At 42.7% G+C, this 21332-nt stretch overlaps 1 protein-coding gene across 1 annotated transcript; it reads left to right on the top strand.

Annotated features, from left to right (window-relative positions):
* Positions 1-15115: 15115 nt before the first annotated feature.
* On the top strand, positions 15116-17134 carry LOC125540665 (putative carboxylesterase 5). Its single transcript, XM_087539380.1, has one exon. It carries the CDS (start codon positions 15445-15447, stop codon positions 16786-16788), a length of 1344 nt encoding a protein of 447 aa, XP_087395506.1. The 5' UTR covers positions 15116-15444; the 3' UTR covers positions 16789-17134.
* The last annotated feature ends 4198 nt before the right edge of the window (positions 17135-21332 follow it).

Here is a 21332-nt window from a genome sequence, read left to right as displayed (position 1 = left end):
GTCGCATGGCACACATATTTTTGTGGGGTGATGTCAAGAAACCTCAGATTGAGCGATGATACGAAAATAAGGATACAAACTTCAATTAGATGCATTATATTAGTAGACAACATCGGCGCAATTGGAAAATTATGTCAATGTTCTATTTTGATGTCAAGAAAAAAATGGTCTATGGTCCAAAAAGTCTCTGTACGTAGGCTCCAAAAACGAATGTCATGTTGTAGTATTTGTTGTGACAAACCCCGGACCAGCTCGCCCTCTCTCTCTCACTCACTCTCTCTCTCTCTCAATTGCTCAAAAGGCGGAAAAAGAAGTACACTGGATTTTTTTCCGGCGCACAAATGCCATGGACGCACATACGGCTTCTTCTAATTTATGTGACTCGAACTGCTGGCTCAGCTCATACCGGCGCCACCGAACAGTACATAAGGATGAGAATTTATAGCAGGCTAAACAACGACGCACGAACGCACGACGCAACCTAACCACGCTTCCGCTGCACGACGCGGGCCTGCCCAACAAATCCCTACACGCATGCAGCTCCACTCTAGCTAATTAACTCAGCCATGCAACCGGCAAATGACTCGGCCACCTAACTAGCTAGCTAATACTGCATCCACTCAACTAACTATGAACCAACATGTGGTTGGATGGTTGGTGGGACTATAGTATCCCCAGCCCATCAGGGTTCAAATCTTGATGCTCGCATTTATTTCTGGATTTATTTCAGTATTTCCGGCGATGCGCATTCAGTGGGAGGAGACGTTCCCGTCGACGATGAGGTGCCTACGGTGACTTTGTAAATTCCAAGATGATATGCCGGCTTAGTCTTTCGGAGATGCTCATAGGGATAGGGTGTACGTGTGTGCCTTCATAGGGGTGAGTGTATGCGCGTGTATATGAGTGCTTGTGTCTGTACTGATGTTAAAAAAAAAACTAACTACGGCCGCGAGCATGCACACACACTCGCGACATACATACCCACGCCCCGCACGGACAGGCACACACACATGCCCACGCCCGCCACGAACTCAACCTGGGCGCGTTCACGCCTGTCACCACCGCCACGGGCATGGCTTATTCCAACAGCATATATTTTCCTTTTTGCCACGAAAGTCCGATAGTGTCTGATCTTCATATATGCAGAGAAACTGATCAACCAAAATGGTTTAGTATTATTGGGTAGAATATCCATGCAGAAGTATAATGTGAGGAACATAGAGAAAAATTGAGTTCCAACTGGTTTATTTTAATTACCAAAACAGGTTGTTTGAAATACTTAACTGGGCATGTGTTCCATCAAGGGATATGTGATATTTGTAGCCACGTAATATAAAATTCTCTAATTTGTATATGTGGGATAGAATTAATGTGTTTTAGTTGACTTTTTAATCAATAATTTCTTCGAAAATTCTAAGATTAATGTGGTTCGAGATTTATTTTTCTATGTGGGTATGAGATATTTCTGACACATCCTACAAAGAACCATATGAATCGGTCCTCTAGGAAACAATATAATTCGACTATGAAAAAAAGTATGAGGGTGCAAAATAATATGTAGTGAAGCTATGTAGACTTAACATTTCCGAGTTGGTCTGTCAGCCCCGATCCTCCTCGAATTCGTAAGTCTAGGTAGAGTCGACAAAGCTTCTGCGTACATTCTTGCTCTCTCCATGGTGCGGCGAGGTTAGCGTTTCGTATCATAAGTGAGCTGTGGCAAGATCAGATAGATACAATTGTTCAAAGGCGAAGACTGCGGCTCTATGGTGTTGATCCATAGTGGTATATGCACGAATCGTATGGTGTGAGAGGTCTTAACACAGGTACTCCCTCCGTCCAAGTGTATTGGATGCCTAGGAGAATCTAAATTTTCCAAAAGTATAAGTCACGGTTGTTATTAAACGCACCTCTTTTCCTCCACCGGTCTAGCTGAGTTTCCATTCCTAATTACTTCCACGCATGACCTAGAAGACTCTTCCGTGACCGCACGTCGCGCGATCCATGACTGCGTTGTGTCCCTTTCCATACCAACCTCAGTAGTTTCCTACTGCTTTCACGATCGGTGCATGCACCTATATTCCATCGGTCCGTGCACCTAATATTCTAGGACCCCTGAATTTCCGGTGCACCTAATATTTTAATTGGATGGGGCCCCCATTTTCTCAATCTTCAATTAATGCGCCCTGACGAACTTTCTTAATCAGGAACAGCCTACCCCGGTCGGAATTCGCGCGCTGCAACGCTCATTTGCATACTAGAGTCCGGCCAGTGCATGCGAGCAGCCTCTATGTAGTGGGAAGTAACATACTTCCTTCATTTGGTAAAAAGTGTACATATAAATTTTTTAGAACAAATTATGGAGTAGAGTAAAATATATATTGAAAAGGTGCAAACCACCATGTCTCTCCTCTTTAATTATCCAACCACCAATGACCTAAGTGCATGTAAAAATTAAGGAGACCATGTGTAGAATGCTATTGGTCTTGATTACCGTGTGATGAGAGAGAAGCATTTTTTTCTACTTTAATGTGCATTGGGAAGATATATGTACACTCTTTTATGAACAAATTTTAAACCCTAATGTACACTCTTCACCGGACAGAGGGAGTATGTGTGGTGTCATGTAATAATTTATTTATTAGGTTATAGACTCATCTTGTCTTGATATGTGTGATGTTACAATAACTAGCTATGTTATCACATGCTCCTTTTTTCTCATTAATTACTCGTCACATCATCTGTTTTGCCTAAAGATGTGTGATGTTACCTCCTATATTACTCTTACTGTGGGTAGTCTTAAATGGCTGGGCAACTATTAGGGCACTTGAAGGACGTTGGACAGAAAAAATTATGTATGGGTAGCCCAAACATCACAACATGAAATGCGGAGATTAACTGCTATATTTGACTATGTTTGCAAGGAAAGATTGGTGTGGTGGTTGGCTTTTTTCCACTGTTCAATTTTTTTGCGGTGTCCAATTTGCAAGGAAAGATTGGTTTGGTGGTTGGCTTTTTTCCACTGTTCAACTTTTTTTGCGGTGTCCAATCTAAGGCATGCCTAGATCGTGATGCCCATGCTTGACTAGTGTAGGTCTTGGTGAAGTGACGGGTAGGAAGTAATGGCCGCATTAAATCCTACAATTAGCATGTTTTTATTGCCGCAACTTGCATGATTGATCGTTTTGGGCACTCAACTATTAATGACAATAACTATAACCATAAACATGAAAATGAAAGCAAACTGTCTTTCGGAAAAACGTGTACTGGCAGCCGTGGGTGACATTCAACGCCACCGAGCTCTGGGCTAGGGTTGAGGCCCCGTGCCTCCTCGGTCTCGCTGCAGTTGCATTAGGCTGGTCACAGTGGAGAGTAACTTAAACTAGTAACATTCATATATTACGATTAGTCTATGTTAGTACCTTCACGATCCACAATTTAAGGTGACTTTATTTTTTAACTTGTAGACTTATTTTGTCTTGATATGTATGATATTACTCATAGTGTGAGTAACTAGCTATTCTCAAATCATCTCTCTCATTAAATCATTGCCACATAAGCAAATTTACTAGGTTGGACCATATGTTACTACTGAAGTTACTCCCTCTATGAGCAGTCTTAGCCTTCGCCGGATCTCCTTTGTCGGTGGGGCCCTCATTGCTGCCGGCACCAGATCCGACCAATTTTCTAGTCCTCATGGGCGGTGAGGTTCACGTTAATGATTTGCAAAATGTGTTCGATATTCCATGTGGACCAAGATAAATGAATGGAGTTAGGATCAGACATATGTTTATTTCTTTAGCTAGCAAAGTGCCCCATCAATGTGCGGGCTAGGATTTTATAAAGTTTAACACTGAGTCTCCAAATTCATCATACGTAAATGGTTAAAGTGTAATTAACAAATTCTTAAATATCTACCTCTTTAATCATGTAATTAATTTTTGTAAATGCTTTCAACGTATTTATATTTCCACATGCTTGGGTTTTCAATTTATATATTGTTGCAGTGATTCTTGATAAATCTATGTAAACTTTGAGCAATTTTCTCACTTGTAAAATTTGGACAATATAATATAGAAGAATTTCTATGTTTGTGGCTTAATTGGCTTGACTAAGTGATGTAAGATCGGTAGTTGGATGATCAAACACATAAAAATATGTTGTCAACAATTTATTGAAGAACTAACTCTTTATGTACCTTTTAGGTGTAGGTGTGTGTCAAGTTGTCCACAAAGATTATCAACCATGAACAACTCTAAAAATTTAAACGCTTTGGTGGAGAGTAGCCAATTTTTTATCATTAGAAGTAATCCACACAAATGGATCGTACACGTTCAAATTGTTGAAAATGTATTTTACGATTCCGTAGATAATCATGTTAGTTGTACATTCATTTGTCTGTGAGGATATAAGAATACATTGAATCAAAGTTTTGACCTTAAGATAGGCGATTCTTTGTCTATGGCATTACATGAGTACATATAGTTGAGATTGAATAGCATGTATGGGAAGTTAGATGTATACAACATAAGAATTCATCAGCATGGACAGGTAGGCTAGTGAATCTTTATTATCTTTAGATATGTATGTATCTCAATTACTTATTTAGTTCCAAAAATACATCACATTTTATATAAAAATATATCTAAGGTATATGTTCGATCATTGTTATTGCTGGTGACGGTTATGCGTTTTGTAATGATAGAATACTTTTGAATAAAAATCTCATCATGTTGTTTCTTTCGTTCAAACTCAAGCATTTATTTATATATCAATAGTACCTATAAATAAGTTTTTTCACTTAAAATGTAAAGAAATTTGCCTTTTAAAATGGCATCTTCTCATTTTCAATCATAATATATGTACCTTTCCGATCACTTTACTCTCTTGTTGTCCCCTCATTATTCAATTGATAGATTGTGTACATTCTCCTTCAAATCATCATATGTACCGCCTTGTTGAGAACATTACTGTTTAGTATGCATGTTAGTTGTGTGTGTTGAACTTATGTTAGATAATGTTCCATTATATTTTGCTAGCCCAAAAAGGTGTCATGGAAGCATAATTATTCTTTTGGCTCCTAACAGCTACCATGGCACCATGTTGGGCTACAAAAGTGGCAGGAAAATTAATTAGGAAAAATCCTCCTATGGCATGACTACTGCTATGTGTATAGTTAATTAAATCAGCCGTACATTTGCTCTACGTGGTAGAACTTGAATGAAAGCTACCAATTGCACCAACTGGATTACATTATTTTCTTTGGCAGCAAAATAGGATCAAAATGATGCAAAACAATATAAATGATTTTAATTTTTTATCCAGGAAATTAAATCAGCAATGTATAAGCTGAAATCATCGCTGCTACTTGACTTCCCTATTAGAAGTGTTCACCGCGTGGGCATGCTCCTAGTGCTTTACGAGTTAGCAGTGCTTCGTGGCATAAACACCGCTAAAGTAACACATAATAGCGGCGTCCTTCTCGAACGCTGCTAGCTATCACAGACTAGCAGCGTCTAGCCCGCAAGCTGGTAGCCTTAACTCACTAGTGGCATTGTACTAGCAACGTGCTCCGCCAACGCTGCTAATCATCACTATCAAACACCGCTAATTAGGGGTTTCCCTACTAGTGGCAACATCACCTCAGTGCCCCATAGTTGCCGCACTAGAACAATGTCTTTGAGCGAGGGAAATAGAAGGTGATCGGAATGGCACGTAAGATGCTCAAGGCAAAACTGGCACCGAACGCATATGGGGGGGGGGGGGGGGGGGGTAGGATCAAAAGTATGTCTAGAGGGGAGTGATTAGACTACTTGACCAAATAAAACCTAACATTTTCCTAATTTTAGCTCTAGGCAGATTTTAGCAATTATAGCAAGTGAAGCAACACTCTACACATGCTATTCTAAGAGTATAGCAGTGGAAAGTAAGACATTGCACATATAAGTAAATGGGGGTTTGGAGAAGGCAAATGCAATGGGGACATGAAGATTTTTGGCGTGGTTCCGATAGGTGGTGCTATTGTACGTCCACGTTGATGGAGACTTCAACCCACGAAGGGTAATGACTGCGTGAGTCCATGGAGGGCTCCACCCATGGAGGGTCCACGAAGAAGCAACGTTGTCTATCCCACCACGGTCATCGCCCACGAAGGACATGCCTCACTCAGGAAGATCTTCACGAATTAGGTGACCTCCTCGCCCTTACAAACTTCTTGGTTCAACTCCACATTATGTCGGAGGCTCTCCCAACCGACACCTAACCAATCTAGGAGACACCACTCTCCAAAAGATAATAGACGATGTGATGATGAACTCCTTCTCTTGTGCTTCAAATGATAGTCTCCCAACTATCAACTCTCTCTCACACACATATTTGGCTATGGTGGAAAAAGGATTTGAGTGGAAAGAAACTTGGGGAAGGCTAGAAATCAAGGTTTAAATGGTAGGAATGAAATCTCTTGATCTCAATACATGAGTAGGTGGTTCTCTCTCCGAAAATGAGTAGTGTAAGTGTAGGCACGTTCTGATAGCTCTCTTACTTAGTAAGAGGCGGGTGGGGGGGTATATATAGCCTCCACACAAAATCCAACCGTTACACACTTTTGACCCAACTCGGTGGCACCGAGCTGTGTAAAAGATATGAACATTGGAGGTTTCAGTGGGATGGAACAGAAACAACTCGGAGGGACCGATGTGCAATGGCAAAGGCATCCCTCATTTCGGTGGCACCGATTGCATCAACTTGTTAGAACCGAAGTGAAGCAATAAGGCAAGAGAAAGGTTGGCAAGCCGTCTTGGTGGGACCGATTGCAAAACTCGATGGGACCGATATAATTGCAGTTGGTTACAGAAGATTTGGCAGGCCATCTTAGTGGGACCGATTGCAAAACCCGGAGAGACCGTAATAATTGCAACAAGTTACAGAGAGTTGGGCAAGCCATCCCAGTGTGACCGAGAACCATATCGGTGACTCTGATTTGTTAGGTTTTGGCTGTGGCGGTGTCCAGATGAACTCGGTGGGTCTGAATGTGGAAGTTTCGGTGGAGCCGAGTTGGATTGTAGGGTTTTGGACATATTTGGATTGATAAAGTGGTTGAGGGTTTTGGAGCAATATCACAAAACACTTGAGCAAATTGACATTTTTTTAATACGCAATAATAAACATATAATATTGAAATTTCATAAAAAAATATTTTTGAGATTAAATAAATTAGTGGCATTGGTAGTACACTTAAAACAAGAACAGAAATGAAACAAAAACTAAAAATAGTTTTCAAAGAAAGGACGTGTTAGTGGCATTGCTACTCACCTAAGATCTCAAAAAATATTTTGTGCACTAAATATAAATAATTTGCATCTATACATTCATGTCATACTTCATGTTCAAATAACAAGACACCAAAGTTGTAAATTAATCGTCTCTAGACATATCAAAAGTAAAGTGCACCTTATATGGATGGTGTCATCTCCCCGCACACATGTGCGTGCACCCCCCCCCCCCCCCCCCCCCCCCCCCACCACAGACACACACACAAAAACTGAAAATAAATAAAGAAGACATGGAGAAGAGACATAGAATATTCAGACTTGTAAGTTAGCACGATAGAGAAACCCCATAAAAATATCTTTAAATTCAAATTAAAACGAGATTGCTGGATTGATCACACTTTCGCTCCACTAACATGCCCGATTAATGCTCTTGGCTGTCACGCCACATGTAATAATGCACGCACTGCTTGCATGCCACGTTCATGGGGTAGCGTCAAAGTCATTTTAAGCTAGGGATGAAAATGGAGCGAAAACTTTCCGCTTTTCCGAAGAAAAAAATGGAACCATAGAGGAAATATGAAAACAGGGAACAGAGATTTAGAAAACGGAAGTGGAAATGGATATTTTTGTGCGGAAACGGAAACAAAAATGGAACTATGTTTTCCGGTGGAACATGCATGGAGACGAAACATTCCGTTTCCGTGAATAAGGAATTTCCGTTTTTACTATAAACCTATGGCTGCTTTGTAGTCCAATCATTTGAGGCCCAACTTCTACTACCACACATGTACTCAGCTTGACGCTATAGCCATGTTAACAATTCTTTTTTTCTTCTGTTTCTGTGTGTATTTTTTCTATGAAGGGGTTTTTATGTGCCGGTCAACGCCCATGTCTATTTCCGTGTCCGCTTTGTATTCACTCTGTGTCCGTTTTTGATAGTGCCTATTTCCTTATCCATTTTCCGGGTTTCTGTATTCGTTTCCGCTTCTGCAAAAATATAAGAAAACAAATGTGGTAGCGCTCAGTTCCATCCGTTTCCATTCCGGTTTGATCCATATTTTGAGCGGTGACCGTACGCAAATCTCCTACTGACAAGGTTTTATTGAGATTTGTGCTGCATGGGCATACCATAGATGTACATGCCTGTATCTGCATGTGAACCTTTCGTGTATTTTGGACTTAAATCACCTCAGATGTTCCCCGCGTGTAAGTGAAAGTAGGCATGTTCATCCATTCTAGTCCTTTCTTGACATAAGCACTGTATTAGGAGTATAGGACACATGCATGCAATATCTTTATCTCTCCTCCCATTCTAAAAGTCATCAATTTTATTTTCTCCTTGATATATTTTTAAACGAGTGAAATCCCTATTTTTTAAACGATTGAAATTATTTCTTTGAATTTAGTGAAACAAGTGGAATCTATTTTTTCAAATGACTGAAATATGTTGTTTCAAACAAGTAAAATCGTTCTTTTTGAAAATGTTTGAAATTTGTGGAACCTTTTTTTAAATGAGTGAAATATGTTCTTTTAATCGATTAAATAGTTCATTTTGGAAATGATTGCAATGATTTGTTTTCATTTAGTGAAATATATGGAATCTGTTTTCTGATATGAGTTAAATAAATTATTTAAACAAGTGAAATCTTTATCTTTAAAAAAAGGTTCAAATTATAGTTTGAATTGAATGTAATCTGTTTTTTAATGAGTGAAATATGTTGTTTTAATTGAGTGAAATTTTTATTTTTGAAAATGATTAAAATTATTTGTTTGAATTGAATTAAAGGGTGAAATCATGTTTTAATGAAAGAATTTTTGAAAACAAGTGAAATCATTCTTTTTGAAAGTGATTAAAATTATTTCTTTGAATTGAATGGCAAGAGTGAAATCTTTTTTTAACGTGTGATGTTTTTTTTAAATGAGTGAAATCATTCTTTGTGAAAATGATTGAAATTGTTTGTTTGAATTGAGTGGAATATGTTTTTTGAAATGAGTGAAATCAACGACTGTGATCATTTTTCAAGTAATGAGTGAAACTTGTTTTTTCTAGAAATGAGTGAAACATTCTTTTTCTAAAAAAAGTGAAAATAGTGTAATAAATTTTATCTCATTTAAATATATATTCAAATTTGATCTTGTTTTGGCTATCCCGTAGTTTGGAATTCAAATTAATCAATGGGTGGAGTGGCTCGGGAGCATGCAATCATGCATGCATGACGAGACATAAATCTAATGGGACACGCGTCAGCTTAGTCCGTTGATGTAACCTTGTCACATAGTAGCCATGTATACTAGAGGAAATACTCTTTGGTTCCTGGGTGTATATACATCTTATATAGGGTTTAGATTAATTTTAAAAGTCAAAAAATTTAAGACATTTCTTAAATAAAGTTGACTTTCTTTTGCACTAGTATATATTTTTTAAGGAATAAAAAAAGAGCATTGACTTCAGGGCAAAAAATCAAAAAATATTACTATTATAAGTCACTATTCACACTCTTTAGCCGATTTTTTTTAAGTAGTCAAATCACTACAATATCTAAGCTTCCACGAATGTAAGCGCGGTGAGCGCTCCGGGCTGGAAAGATCAAGTGACCACGTCGTCTTTTAGGAGAATTACTTAGTTTTTTACTGGGCGAGTGGGTATTTTTTTCTTAACACAATAAAAATCAAAGTCACTCACACACACTCACCCCTATGAATACATACATGCAATCCTATCCCTATGAATACCTCCGAGAGACCGAGTCTGCACATCATCTTGAGATTGACGAAGTTACCGCAGACGCCTTTGTAGTTGAAGGAAACGTCTATTCCCACTGAACGCACATCGTCGAAAAGCTTGGAATAAATCCAGGAAAATGCGAGCACAAATGTCAAGTCTAGGGCTTGAACTCTGGTGAGCAGGGGATACCAATGTCCTCCTAACCATCCAACAATAGATATTGTTTACTGTTCGGGTCAACCATCCGACTACGTGTCCAATACTTGATGGGTTACGTGTCACTTACTCCCTGAACTAAAACCATGACATTATTTTACAATGGAGGGACTATCTTTTTGCGAGAACAAAAAGGGTTACATGTCGCTCATGTACATTTGGTATGAGGGGAATTAATGACGCGGCCAACTATATCCACGCTTGTCAAAGTGATGTACCATCGCACATCCGCATGGTCACTGACAGCTTGGCGCATCACCGCCTCCTCTGCGTCACACGACTTCATGGGCATCATCAGTCCACCACCATGCCACATGTCCCACCCATCTCTCCATCTTTCTCCCCTTCTCTCATGGCGGTAAGCCCGAGCCATCACCGCCTCCTCCACACCACACGGTTGCACAGGCACCCGACCCAGCACCTGCTCCTCCGCATCATATGGTTGCAAGGGCGCCGCCAGTCCATCACCGCCTGCTCCACACCACACGGTTGCACGGGCGCCTGGCGCACACCGCCTCCTCCGCACCACAAGGATGCACGGGCTTTGCCTGTCCACCACCGCGCCGCACACAGCGCCCATTGCCCCATCTTTCTCCCCTTCTTTTGTGCGGTGATTAACGTCCCACGACGATGATGCTTGAGGCCTAGAAGAGCACACGACGAGGTAGGATGCCATGGCTAGCAACGACGCTGGACAGGGATGACTGTCATCTTCAGAACTTGGTCGCCTTCATCAACACGCCATGGCCCACAAGGTCTGCAGTACAACTCTCCATACCTCCTTCCTCTCCCTTTGTCATCACTTCTTTCGCAGCCTGATTCAAATTCGATCTCGCTCGCTTCGGGGCTAAACAAGTAGCAGATTATACCGGGATTTTATCTCACCATGTAAGGTTTCAATTTGAAAGCCTCATGCTTCACTGCTTGATTACCATGTTCGTGCTTGTGAATTAACAACCTCATGCAGACAGTTTATACACGACATGCTTTATGCTGCCTCTATTCCACAATGCAGTGCATATTAGTTTTTTCAAAAGTCAAAGATGTCCATGTTCGACCAGGTTTATAGAATAAACTATCAATGTCTAAAGTACTAAATAAATAAACTATAAAAGTACATGTGGATGTTGATTTGTTTCTAAAACTTGGTCAAACATTGATACGCTTGACTTTTCAAAACAAAGTATGTACTATACTTTAGAACGGAAGGAGTATTAATTAGCATATGGTCGCACACTTAAGGAGCACGATCTCTAACTGAACTTAGTTGGCAGTAAAACAATGAGAAGATGCTAACTTGGTTTTTCTGTGAAGATAATTTGGTTAATTGTCACAGGGTTGCTTATATACACAACTGATCAGGCCTTATTAATGCATCAGTAATGTTACATCCAAATGAAACTGAGATCAATCACTTATACTATTATCTCTTGATCCTCCCATTTTTGTCTCTTCCTCTTAGAGGCCCCTATAGATATGATCCATTCCCTTTTCTGTCATTAGTCAGTGCAAAGCATTGCTTTTATTTCAAATATGTTCTTTCTATTTTCATTCTAACTACACATCTAAATGATCAATATTAAAAATCAGAAGCCATATACTTTGATGCAGTGCTGCAACTTCCAAGTATTTATCACTTCCACTACCCTTTTACCGTTATTGCAGACCATAATCGTTGGTGTTTTGTATTGTTTGACTAAGGTAAGTTATGAAATATTGGTTGGTCAAATTATAGAGCTGTATGATTGTTCTAGATGAATACTACAATCAGAAGCCTCAGTTACGCATATCATAGTTTTGAATTAGTTTTGTAGATGAATATTATCATGTTCATCCAACACTATGGTTAACTCTTCAGGTCCGGGATATGCGTGACGCCTACCACTGCTTTGGATATGTTTCTGGCAGTGTTGCTAACATATCATTTTTGTGAAGAACAATAGTTGTAAAAAACTGAGTAATATCCTACCAAGTAAATGATGATTCTTAGCATCTGGACATATCCTACAATGCAATAAAGGGTGTTCCGGCCGCAAAATTATGGAAGTCAAAACACAGAAGACCCATGAAGTGAAAAACAACCCCCGACACTCAAATAGAGCAGCAAGGAATCTATTCGTGAATTAACAATCAAATAAATAATCAGTGGAAAAGTAGAACGGCGCAGCAAGGCGCGTGTATGCTTCTAGTGTTTTTACAAGTACAATGCAAGGTCAAGTTATTTCAAAAATATTTTCAGTTTTTTACTTTTATTTAATTACCAATTATTTCATATAAGGTATATATACACCCATAAACCAAACGCTCATGTCCTGTATACGAGCTTGAAAACCATTCAATCGTTATACTGCATACAGGGCCGGTCTTGAGATTTGAGGGGCCCGGGGCGAAAACAATACCCGGGGCCCTTTATGCATCTTGCATGGTATGATTATTTTTAAACATAGTTTATTCTTAACTTTTTATCAATGGAGGGAGTGCAACCCAGCATGTCGACCTAGTTTCCTTATTAATTGTATATGGTTATATTAATTCTATCTTACTTTAGATTTTGCCAAGGAAATTGCCTGCATCGTATATTTCACTATATAGTTTGCCACACACAAAAATTGAACGGCTCCTTATCGCCCTCAGCTAGAATCACTATATAATTTACAACGCTAAAATTAGTTTAGCCACCTAAATAAATTAAATCAACCGTGGATTGTCTGATTAATTTCATCTCAACTATTATTTTCATTAATTCATGGATCCTAGTCATTCTCTCCCCTCGTATTTCATCAACCACCGACACAGCTAGATTAATTGATCAGAAGGCCGGACAACCACATCCTACGTACTCTTCTCCACTAATTCACTAGCTACTGATTGTGCCACTTTTTTGCGAAAAGATTATGCCACTAAGCAGCAACCTATCTATCACAAAACCTAGCTAGCCCCGGGATGATGAATCAAGAAGATGCTTACCTGTTCTGTTGTTCAAGACTGCCTGTCAGGATCGGGGGTGTTGTTACTCCTGTCCAACGAACATGAAATCATCCGAGCCGCTGTTGGAGGAGGAAGCATCGGTGAGGACTCCGCGGGAGGATGCTGCAGCGGCGCGAGTCGGGCGTGATATGCGCCTAGGTTATTTTGAGGGATTGGTTTGCGGCTAGATCGATCGGTCATGTCGTTGTGTGCGGGCCTACGCGTGGGAAACGGCAATTCCACTAATTCAGGCCATCGCTGATTTACTTGCCCATTACTACACCTAAACGTACAGGCATGTTGCACCTAAATTAGCGCAGGGTCAATTTTTTCAAGGGCCTAATACACAGAGCACACATAGGTGGGGGCCCCTATGTTTCGGGGGCCCGGGGCGGCCGCCCCCCCTGCCCCCCCATCAGGACCGGGCCTGACTGCATATTGCAGCACGAATCCTGACGCTGGTATAAGCGGCTATGGATGGGCTGCTGCGTACCATTACCGCTCAAATTTTCACTTTGGGGCTAGTGTACGTGTGCAGAGTTAAAAAAAGGGAAAAATTTTACGCCGGGACGCCGGCCGAAGCTTCGGCCGGTCGCTCGTGGCTCGCTGCGATGTTGCAGGCCCAACTCCTTCCGTCAGGCGCCACGCGGATCGCCTGTGGCCCCATGCACCGGTCTTCATTCTTAGCCCCTAGCACACCAGGACCAAGCCGCAGCCACATCTATCCCTTTTTTTCTCGCCTCGTTCCTTTTTCTTCCCCAGCAGCTCATCGCCATGGCCGCCGCCCGCAGTCTCCTCCTCCTGCTTCCTCGTTGCTGCGCGACAGCTGCCATTCGGGAGACATGTGATTTGCGACCGGCTGCCTCCTCCCACCATCCCGCCCATCCGCCCAGCAAAGCTGCGCCCGGCCATGGCCGGAGCCTACCTCCCTCTTTTTTCTCCACGGCCATGGTTAGCCGATGCTGCAACCATGGATGTGAGAAGCTCCAACCGGTTTCCAGGGGAGCTGTGACCGGTGCCGCATCTTGCTACAACCCATGACGGGAAGCTGGAATCAGAGGCGTGGCGAGCTACAGCCGACACGGCGAGCCGGTGGCACCTTGCTGGAACCGGCCAACACCTTTTGCTGGAACCGGCGTCGTTTTTTGCTGCAACCAGCAAGGCCACGTGTTGGAACCAGTTTCCAATTTTGCTGGAACTAGACTGCGCCCTCACCAACGACTTCAGTTTTTGCTGGAACCAGTGATTTTTTTTGTTGGAACTAGCTAGTTCATTTGCTACATCGAATTTGTTTTGAGTTATGCTGCTATGGATGTTTACCTCCATCATTTTTTTTCTGGAACCGCTTCTTTTTTTGCTGAAACCTTCTTTAAATTTTGCTATAATCAAGAGGATGGTGGTGTTGTCGCCGGCGTGATTTTTTTGCTGCATCAATTCTTTTTCTGAAATCACTCCTGATTTTTTTTTGCTACTACCAGCTTTGTGTTTTGCTGGAACCATTGGTGATTTTTGTTACTACCATTTTCTAGGTTTTGCTGGGACAACAAATTTTTGTTACCACCATCTTATTTTCTTGCTGGAACCAGTGTCTTTTTTTGCTACCACCGGCTCGGCTGGCGAACGACACCGTGGACCGCATTAGTTGCAATCAGAGGGACGGCAACACTGGCGAGGACCGTTGTTTTGCAGCCGGCCCCGAGAAGGACCATCCATGGATGCAACTGGGAACGGGGGAGGCAATAGAAAAGCTGCTATGGGTCAACGGCCTATTTTTTTCCTTTTGCGTTTCTGGGGGCGGCGAGCATCAAGGGGCGAGGCAAACAGACGAGGACGGACGCACGCCACGCACAGGGTCCGATGGAGGGGAGAGAGTTACGCCCGCCATGGATTTCCCGGTGTTGACCAGTGACCACATTGAAGACGAGGAGCGGAAGGAAGAAGAGGTACGGTTGTATCAAACGGCTATGCGTAGCTGTATCAGGTGGCTGGGGCAGACCGGCCGAAATTTGGGCCGGTGCGCCGGCGCCTAGCAGCGTCCTAAAAAAACGACTGACCCTAATTGGTTTATTAGTCGAACTAAGTATAGCTAAAGGGTGTGCCGACATACATGAGCATGTTGGGAGTGGACACAAATTCCAGCTATAAAAACCAACGAACCGCTTAATTCGTCTCAGCCACCACAAAAGTGGACAACACAAAATAGAGTTGCATGCTCGGCATTAGATTATACTGCCTACACACAAGTGCTAAGTGCTAACTAGCACAATAATGCATCCAAGCAAGAGTTCTCCAGCAAGTAAGAAGGCTGACGCCGAGGAGAACATCACCGTCGACCTATATCCATTTATACGTGAATACAACGGCGGCCATGTCGAACGCTTACTTCGCAGTCCATTCGTGGCAGCGTCCGAGGACGCGGCTGCCAACCGTGGAGTTGCGACAAGGGACGCCGTCATCGACGAGAAGACGGGCGTGTCCGCACGCCTGTTCCTTCCCTCCCTTGCCGCAGCCGCCGGCGAGCTGCTCCCCGTCATCATGTACGTCCACGGCGGATCTTTCTGCACGGAGAGTGCGTTCTGCCGCACGTACCACAACTACGCCAGGTCCCTGGCCGCGCGCGCCGGGGCCCTCGTCGTGTCCGTGGAGTACCGTCTAGCGCCGGAGCATACCGTGCCCATGGCCTATGATGACGCCTGGGCGGCACTTCAGTGGGTGGCGTCCCTCTCTGACCCCTGGCTCTCCTACCACGCTGATCCCGGGCGCATGTTTCTCGCCGGCGATAGCGCTGGCGGCAACATCGTCTACAACACGGCGGTGCGTGCGGCCACCGGTGGTGGCACTGGCAACCACATCGACGTTGAGGGTCTTGTCATCGTGCAACCATACTTTTGGGGAGACGATCGGCTGTCCAGCTCCGAGGAAGTCTGGGACGGCGTCGCCATGTTTGCTCCTGAGGTCATCGACAGGCTCTGGCCGTTCGGTACGGCAGGTCGGCTCGGCAATGACGATTGCCGGGTCAACCCTGCCGACGAGGAGATCGCCTCCCTGACATGCCGGCGTGTGCTGGTCGCGGTTGCCGAGAAGGACACCTTGCGTGACCGCGGGCGCCGGCTGGCGTCCAGCATATATGACTGCTGCTCATGGGCCGATGATGAAAATGTGGTGACATTGGTGGAGTCGGAGGGCGAAGACCATGGCTTCCACCTGTACAACCCACTGCGTGGGACCAGCAAGACTCTCATGGACACCATAGTGCAGTTCATAAACCAACGCATGGCCTTGCCACTGCCGGCCGCTTTGCTGCCAGAGCTTCACGAGCTGCATTCACGCCCCCAAGGTAAGAAGAAGACATCATTTGCTGTCCGGCCTGTTGAATGCGTGCCTACTAGGCCGTATATGGGCGTGTTTGGGTGTGGGATGGCCATGAAAATCTTGTTGAGTGGCCCTAATGATATGACACGTAGTAGTTGCTTAAGCATTGGACAGGGAAGAAGGGCCTCCAAGACTAGATATGGGTTATTTTTGGGCCATCTTAGCAAGTCTATCAAGACCAACAAGATCTCATTAGCAGCAACAGCTCCGGAGAGTTGTGTTTTCCACAACTTCATCTAATGGATGAAAGTTGATCTACATGCTTCCAGAATTCCATGCTCCAATATAACTATAATAATATAATAAGCAAGGTACGCAAAAAGTCACAGAGGGACATATTTACCAACTGCTTGTTTGGGTAGAAAGAATTGTATGCTGTGTATGTATTGATGTATTTATATTTCTTCTTCCTTATATAAACTATGTATGTAAGATCGGTGTATGACTTATGTACTAGTATTTGTGTATCATCATACGTATATGAAATTTATACAAATTGTGTCCAAGTAGTTATCAATTTGTGCACCAGCACAGCCTACCAATTCTAAAAGATAACTGAAAATGCTTTTGAACATATTTAAGGACGTAAAAGTTTATACCATAAGAACAACTGCATGTGAAATGCCTCTTTGACATAGTATTAAAAAAATAAGGGTATGTTCCTCATAGGACAAGTTTCTGCAGTATTCGGTTACATGGAATATTCCGTACGATTAACATGGAATATACGGTTACATGTCTGGATTCATGTTGCATTGGTGCATGCTTTTTCATGTGTGTTAAAGCTGCATGCGTGTATACACACAAAAATAATGTTACATATGCATGTTAAATTATTGCGTATCACAGTTAGTAAACAAGGAAGTAAAAATGAGGAAATAATAATAGTAATTAAATGATGTTTTTTTCCTACAAAATAGCATTAGTTATGTACAAAACTGTTGGAATTTTGCATCTGATTCTAACCGAGAAGGAGACATAAAAATGGATACGTATAATAAATGAATATTCACAAAGATATTGACAAAACTAATTACAATATGTAAAGGGACATTCTATAATATGCAGTACATTATATTAAATAAAATAATTATAATTTCTTGCCCATGCTCGTCCTTGTCTAAATTGGCTTTGTTGTCAGAGAAATGCCCATTCAATAAGCAATATGTAATATTTGTGCATGTTCGATGCCATAAGATGATTTTTAAGTTCACGTAAACTTCACTTTATTAGAGCTCCTTTTATACAAAAATTTAATTGGTTCCACTTCTACTGATCGCTTACTCATTCATTTATGTTTATAAATTAACATGTGGAAATAAATTACGCTATTAAATATTATCTCATTAGTAATTTTTGGTGATAAGCATACTTTTTTCCTTTAGAGGGTCAATCAAACTTGTCAATGTCCCATATGTCACACGACCGACCCAGAGTGGTTTCATCAAACAACTAATTGGCTTTATACAAGGGTTCATATTTTGGATAATAATGTTAAAAAGAACAGAGCAAAATATCAAAAATGAGAGTATATACCTAAAGAAGAAGGTTAGCCATTAACCACAACCATTTTATATATTAAAAACATTAAATGGTTTTAACAAACTTTTACTAACAAAAATAACAGGCCACCACAGTCTTTGCACATGCAAATCTACGGTTGTTATAGAATTTGCATATAACAGGCCAAAATGCGTAACCACTAGTGGTATTTGGCCCATCAGAAATCTAAGGTTGGCGTTGAATCTAATCCCACCGGTGATGGCATGATGTGTTTGTCGCTATCAGTGGTGTAAAATATTAAAAATCACAAAGAGAAAAACACAACACTTGCCCTCACCGCTGTTTCGGCATCCCCATTCTCACTGTCATGTTCACCGACTTTTCTATTTTCCTTCTCCAAGTGAAAATTGTGTCAAATACATATTAAAAGAAATTATGTCAAATGTGTATGGGTATGTATCAGGATACAGTTGGTCTTGTAATTAGTTGAGATTTATGTGATTGAGTTGAATCATGTAACCCAAGCCTAGTCTATAAAGGTGTCATTTGATAGCCAAATAGACCTGACATAAACTGGTACATTGGACAGAGATCATGAGAGGGATGACTCGGACCCCGTGGCAGGGGTTGTTGGAATGGTCGTGGTGGGTCGTTGGAGATGGCCACAACAGGCTTGTAGCTGAATGTACTATGTTTGGTTTAGTACTTGGGGGATGAGCGCCCGCGGTCATGCCCCAGGGATTGGTGTAACCAATGTTCGATGAACCGTGTAAATAAACCTCGATGTTTTGTTACAATTGCTTGTCCTCGATGGATTGAAGTATGTGTCGAATCTTCATAAGTGATATCATGAACAAGGATGTGAGGTTTGGAGTATGCAGATAGTTGATCTATTGGGATTGGAGTTGAGTCAATTTTGGTTGAACAAGCTGAACATCAGATGGAGGGGTTGAAAAGGATTCGTTATTCTGATCATGCAACTAGCCCGAAACAAAGTTGTACCAAGGGTGTGTTGGGGAACGTAGCAGAATTTTAAAATTTTCTACGCATCAGCAAGATCAATCTATGGATTCATCTAGCAACGAGGGAAAGAGGAGTGCATCTACATACCCTTGTAGATTGCGAGCGGAAGCGTTCAAGAGAACGTGGTTGATGGAGTCGTACTCGTCGTGATCCAAATCACCGAAGATCCTAGCGCCGAACGGACGGCACCTCCGCGTTCAACACACGTACGGAGCGAGGACGTCTCCCGCGCCTTGATCCAGCAAGGAGGAGGGAGAGGTTGAGGAAGAGGGCTCCAACAGCAGCACAACGGCGTGGTGGTGGTGAAGCTGCAGTACTCCGACAGGGCTTCGCCAAGCTCTTACGGAGGAGGGGAGGTGTTGGGGAGGGGAGGGGCTGCGCCTTGGATGTTATGTGCAGCCCTCCCCTCACCCCTCTATTTATAGGGGAAGGGGGAAGGGGGCCGTCCCCCCTCTAGATGAGATCTAGAGGGGGGCGGCCAAGGGGAGGGGGGCTTGCCCCCCCCCCCAAGCAAGGGGGCGCCCCCTTAGGGTTTCCCCACAACCCTAGGCGCATGGGCCCTAGGGGGGTGTGGCGCCCCAGCCCACTTGGGCTGGTTCCATTCTCCATACGGCCCATAAGGCCCTCCGGAAGAGGTGGCCCCTCCCGGTGGACCCCCAGAACCCCTCCGGTGGCCCCGGTACAATACCGATATGCCCCCGAACCTTTCTGGCGACCGTATGACAACTTCCCATATATAAAACTTTACCTCTGGACCATTCCGGAACTCCTCGTGACGTCCGGGATCTCATCCGGGACTCCGAACAACATTCGGTAATCACATACAAGTCTTCCTAACAACCCTAGCGTCACCGAACCTTAAGTGTGTAGACCCTATGGGTTCGGGAGACATGCAGACATGACCGAGACGACTCTCCGATCAATAACCAACAGCGGGATCTGGATACCCATGTTGGCTCCCACATGCTCCACGATGATCTCATCGGATGAACCACAATGTCGAGGATTCAATCAATCCATATACAATTCCCTTTGTCAATCCACTACTAGGAAAAGGGCTACTAATGGCGCACCAGTTTTGCCTACTAATGGCGCACTACTAGTGCACCATTAGTATCACGCCACTAGTATTTATTACTAATGGCGCACCACTGGTGCGCCATTAGTATATGGTATACTAATGGCGCACCACGCAGTGCGCCATTAGTATATAACACCATGCGCCATTAGTATGCCTCCCAGGGGCCATATTTAACCATGTGCTTTGGCACACTAATGGCGCACTACGGATGGATGTGCCATTAGTATACTTGGCATACTAATGGCGCACTGTTTGGTGATGCGCCATTAGTATACTTTGGCATACTAATGGCGCACTCTGTAGTGATGCGCCATTAGTATGAATATTAGGTTTTATTTTTTTTTACTTTTCTGATTTTTAAACAGGTTACAAAATATATTATTTGACAGAATATAGACAGTAGCACACAGCAACAGCAGATTCATCGAATACAATAGAACATTAGTCTCCGAATACAATTCATCATATTAATCTCCGAATTCAAAAGACCGAACAAAGATAAAACATTACAAGTCTCGAGACCGCGAGTATCGAGTTTGTCTTCACATTACAAGTCGATATCGATCATCTAAACTACCATCACATAGAAGAGAGTTGCGGTCATCACGATGAGCATCATCGCGATGAAACTGGTCTTCATCCGGTCCCTCCAACGCTCCCTCCTCTCTCCCGCTAGATAGCGGGCGTATCTAGATTCCGCCTCCGCCCTAGTGGTGTACCCTTTGTAACTGTTACCGCTGAAACGATGAACCTGTCTCCGACACTCCTCCCAGTCGTCGTAGACACCGGGAACCTTACCCTTGTACACGACATACGACGGCATCTCTATGCACAAGCCAAACAACAGACAATACATACATAAGCAATATATAAGTATGCAACAAAAGGATCGGAAGAGAAAAGCAAGACATTAATAGCATGATTCATGCTCCTACTAATAAATAGCATCGATTACATCTAAGTTGAACGACCATCCAAACCAAAGAGACATACAATTCATTAAAGTTTAATTACAACATGAGCCAATCAATGTTTCAGAACTACACATCACTACTTTCGACTCGACTCATGGACAGGAGCGTGGATGAAGCCGCCGTCTGTCGTGATGGTCATGAAATCGCGGGCGTTGTCAGCCTGCATTTGTAGCATTCCGTCTATCTCAATGTTGGACGGTTGA

Source organism: Triticum urartu, chromosome 2A (assembly GCF_056163025.1).
Source record: "Triticum urartu cultivar PI428250 chromosome 2A, HENAU_Tu73, whole genome shotgun sequence".
Taxonomy (NCBI): domain Eukaryota; kingdom Viridiplantae; phylum Streptophyta; class Magnoliopsida; order Poales; family Poaceae; genus Triticum; species Triticum urartu.
The sequence above is the reverse complement of the archived record's forward strand: the minus strand, read 5'-3'. Positions and strand labels throughout refer to the sequence as shown.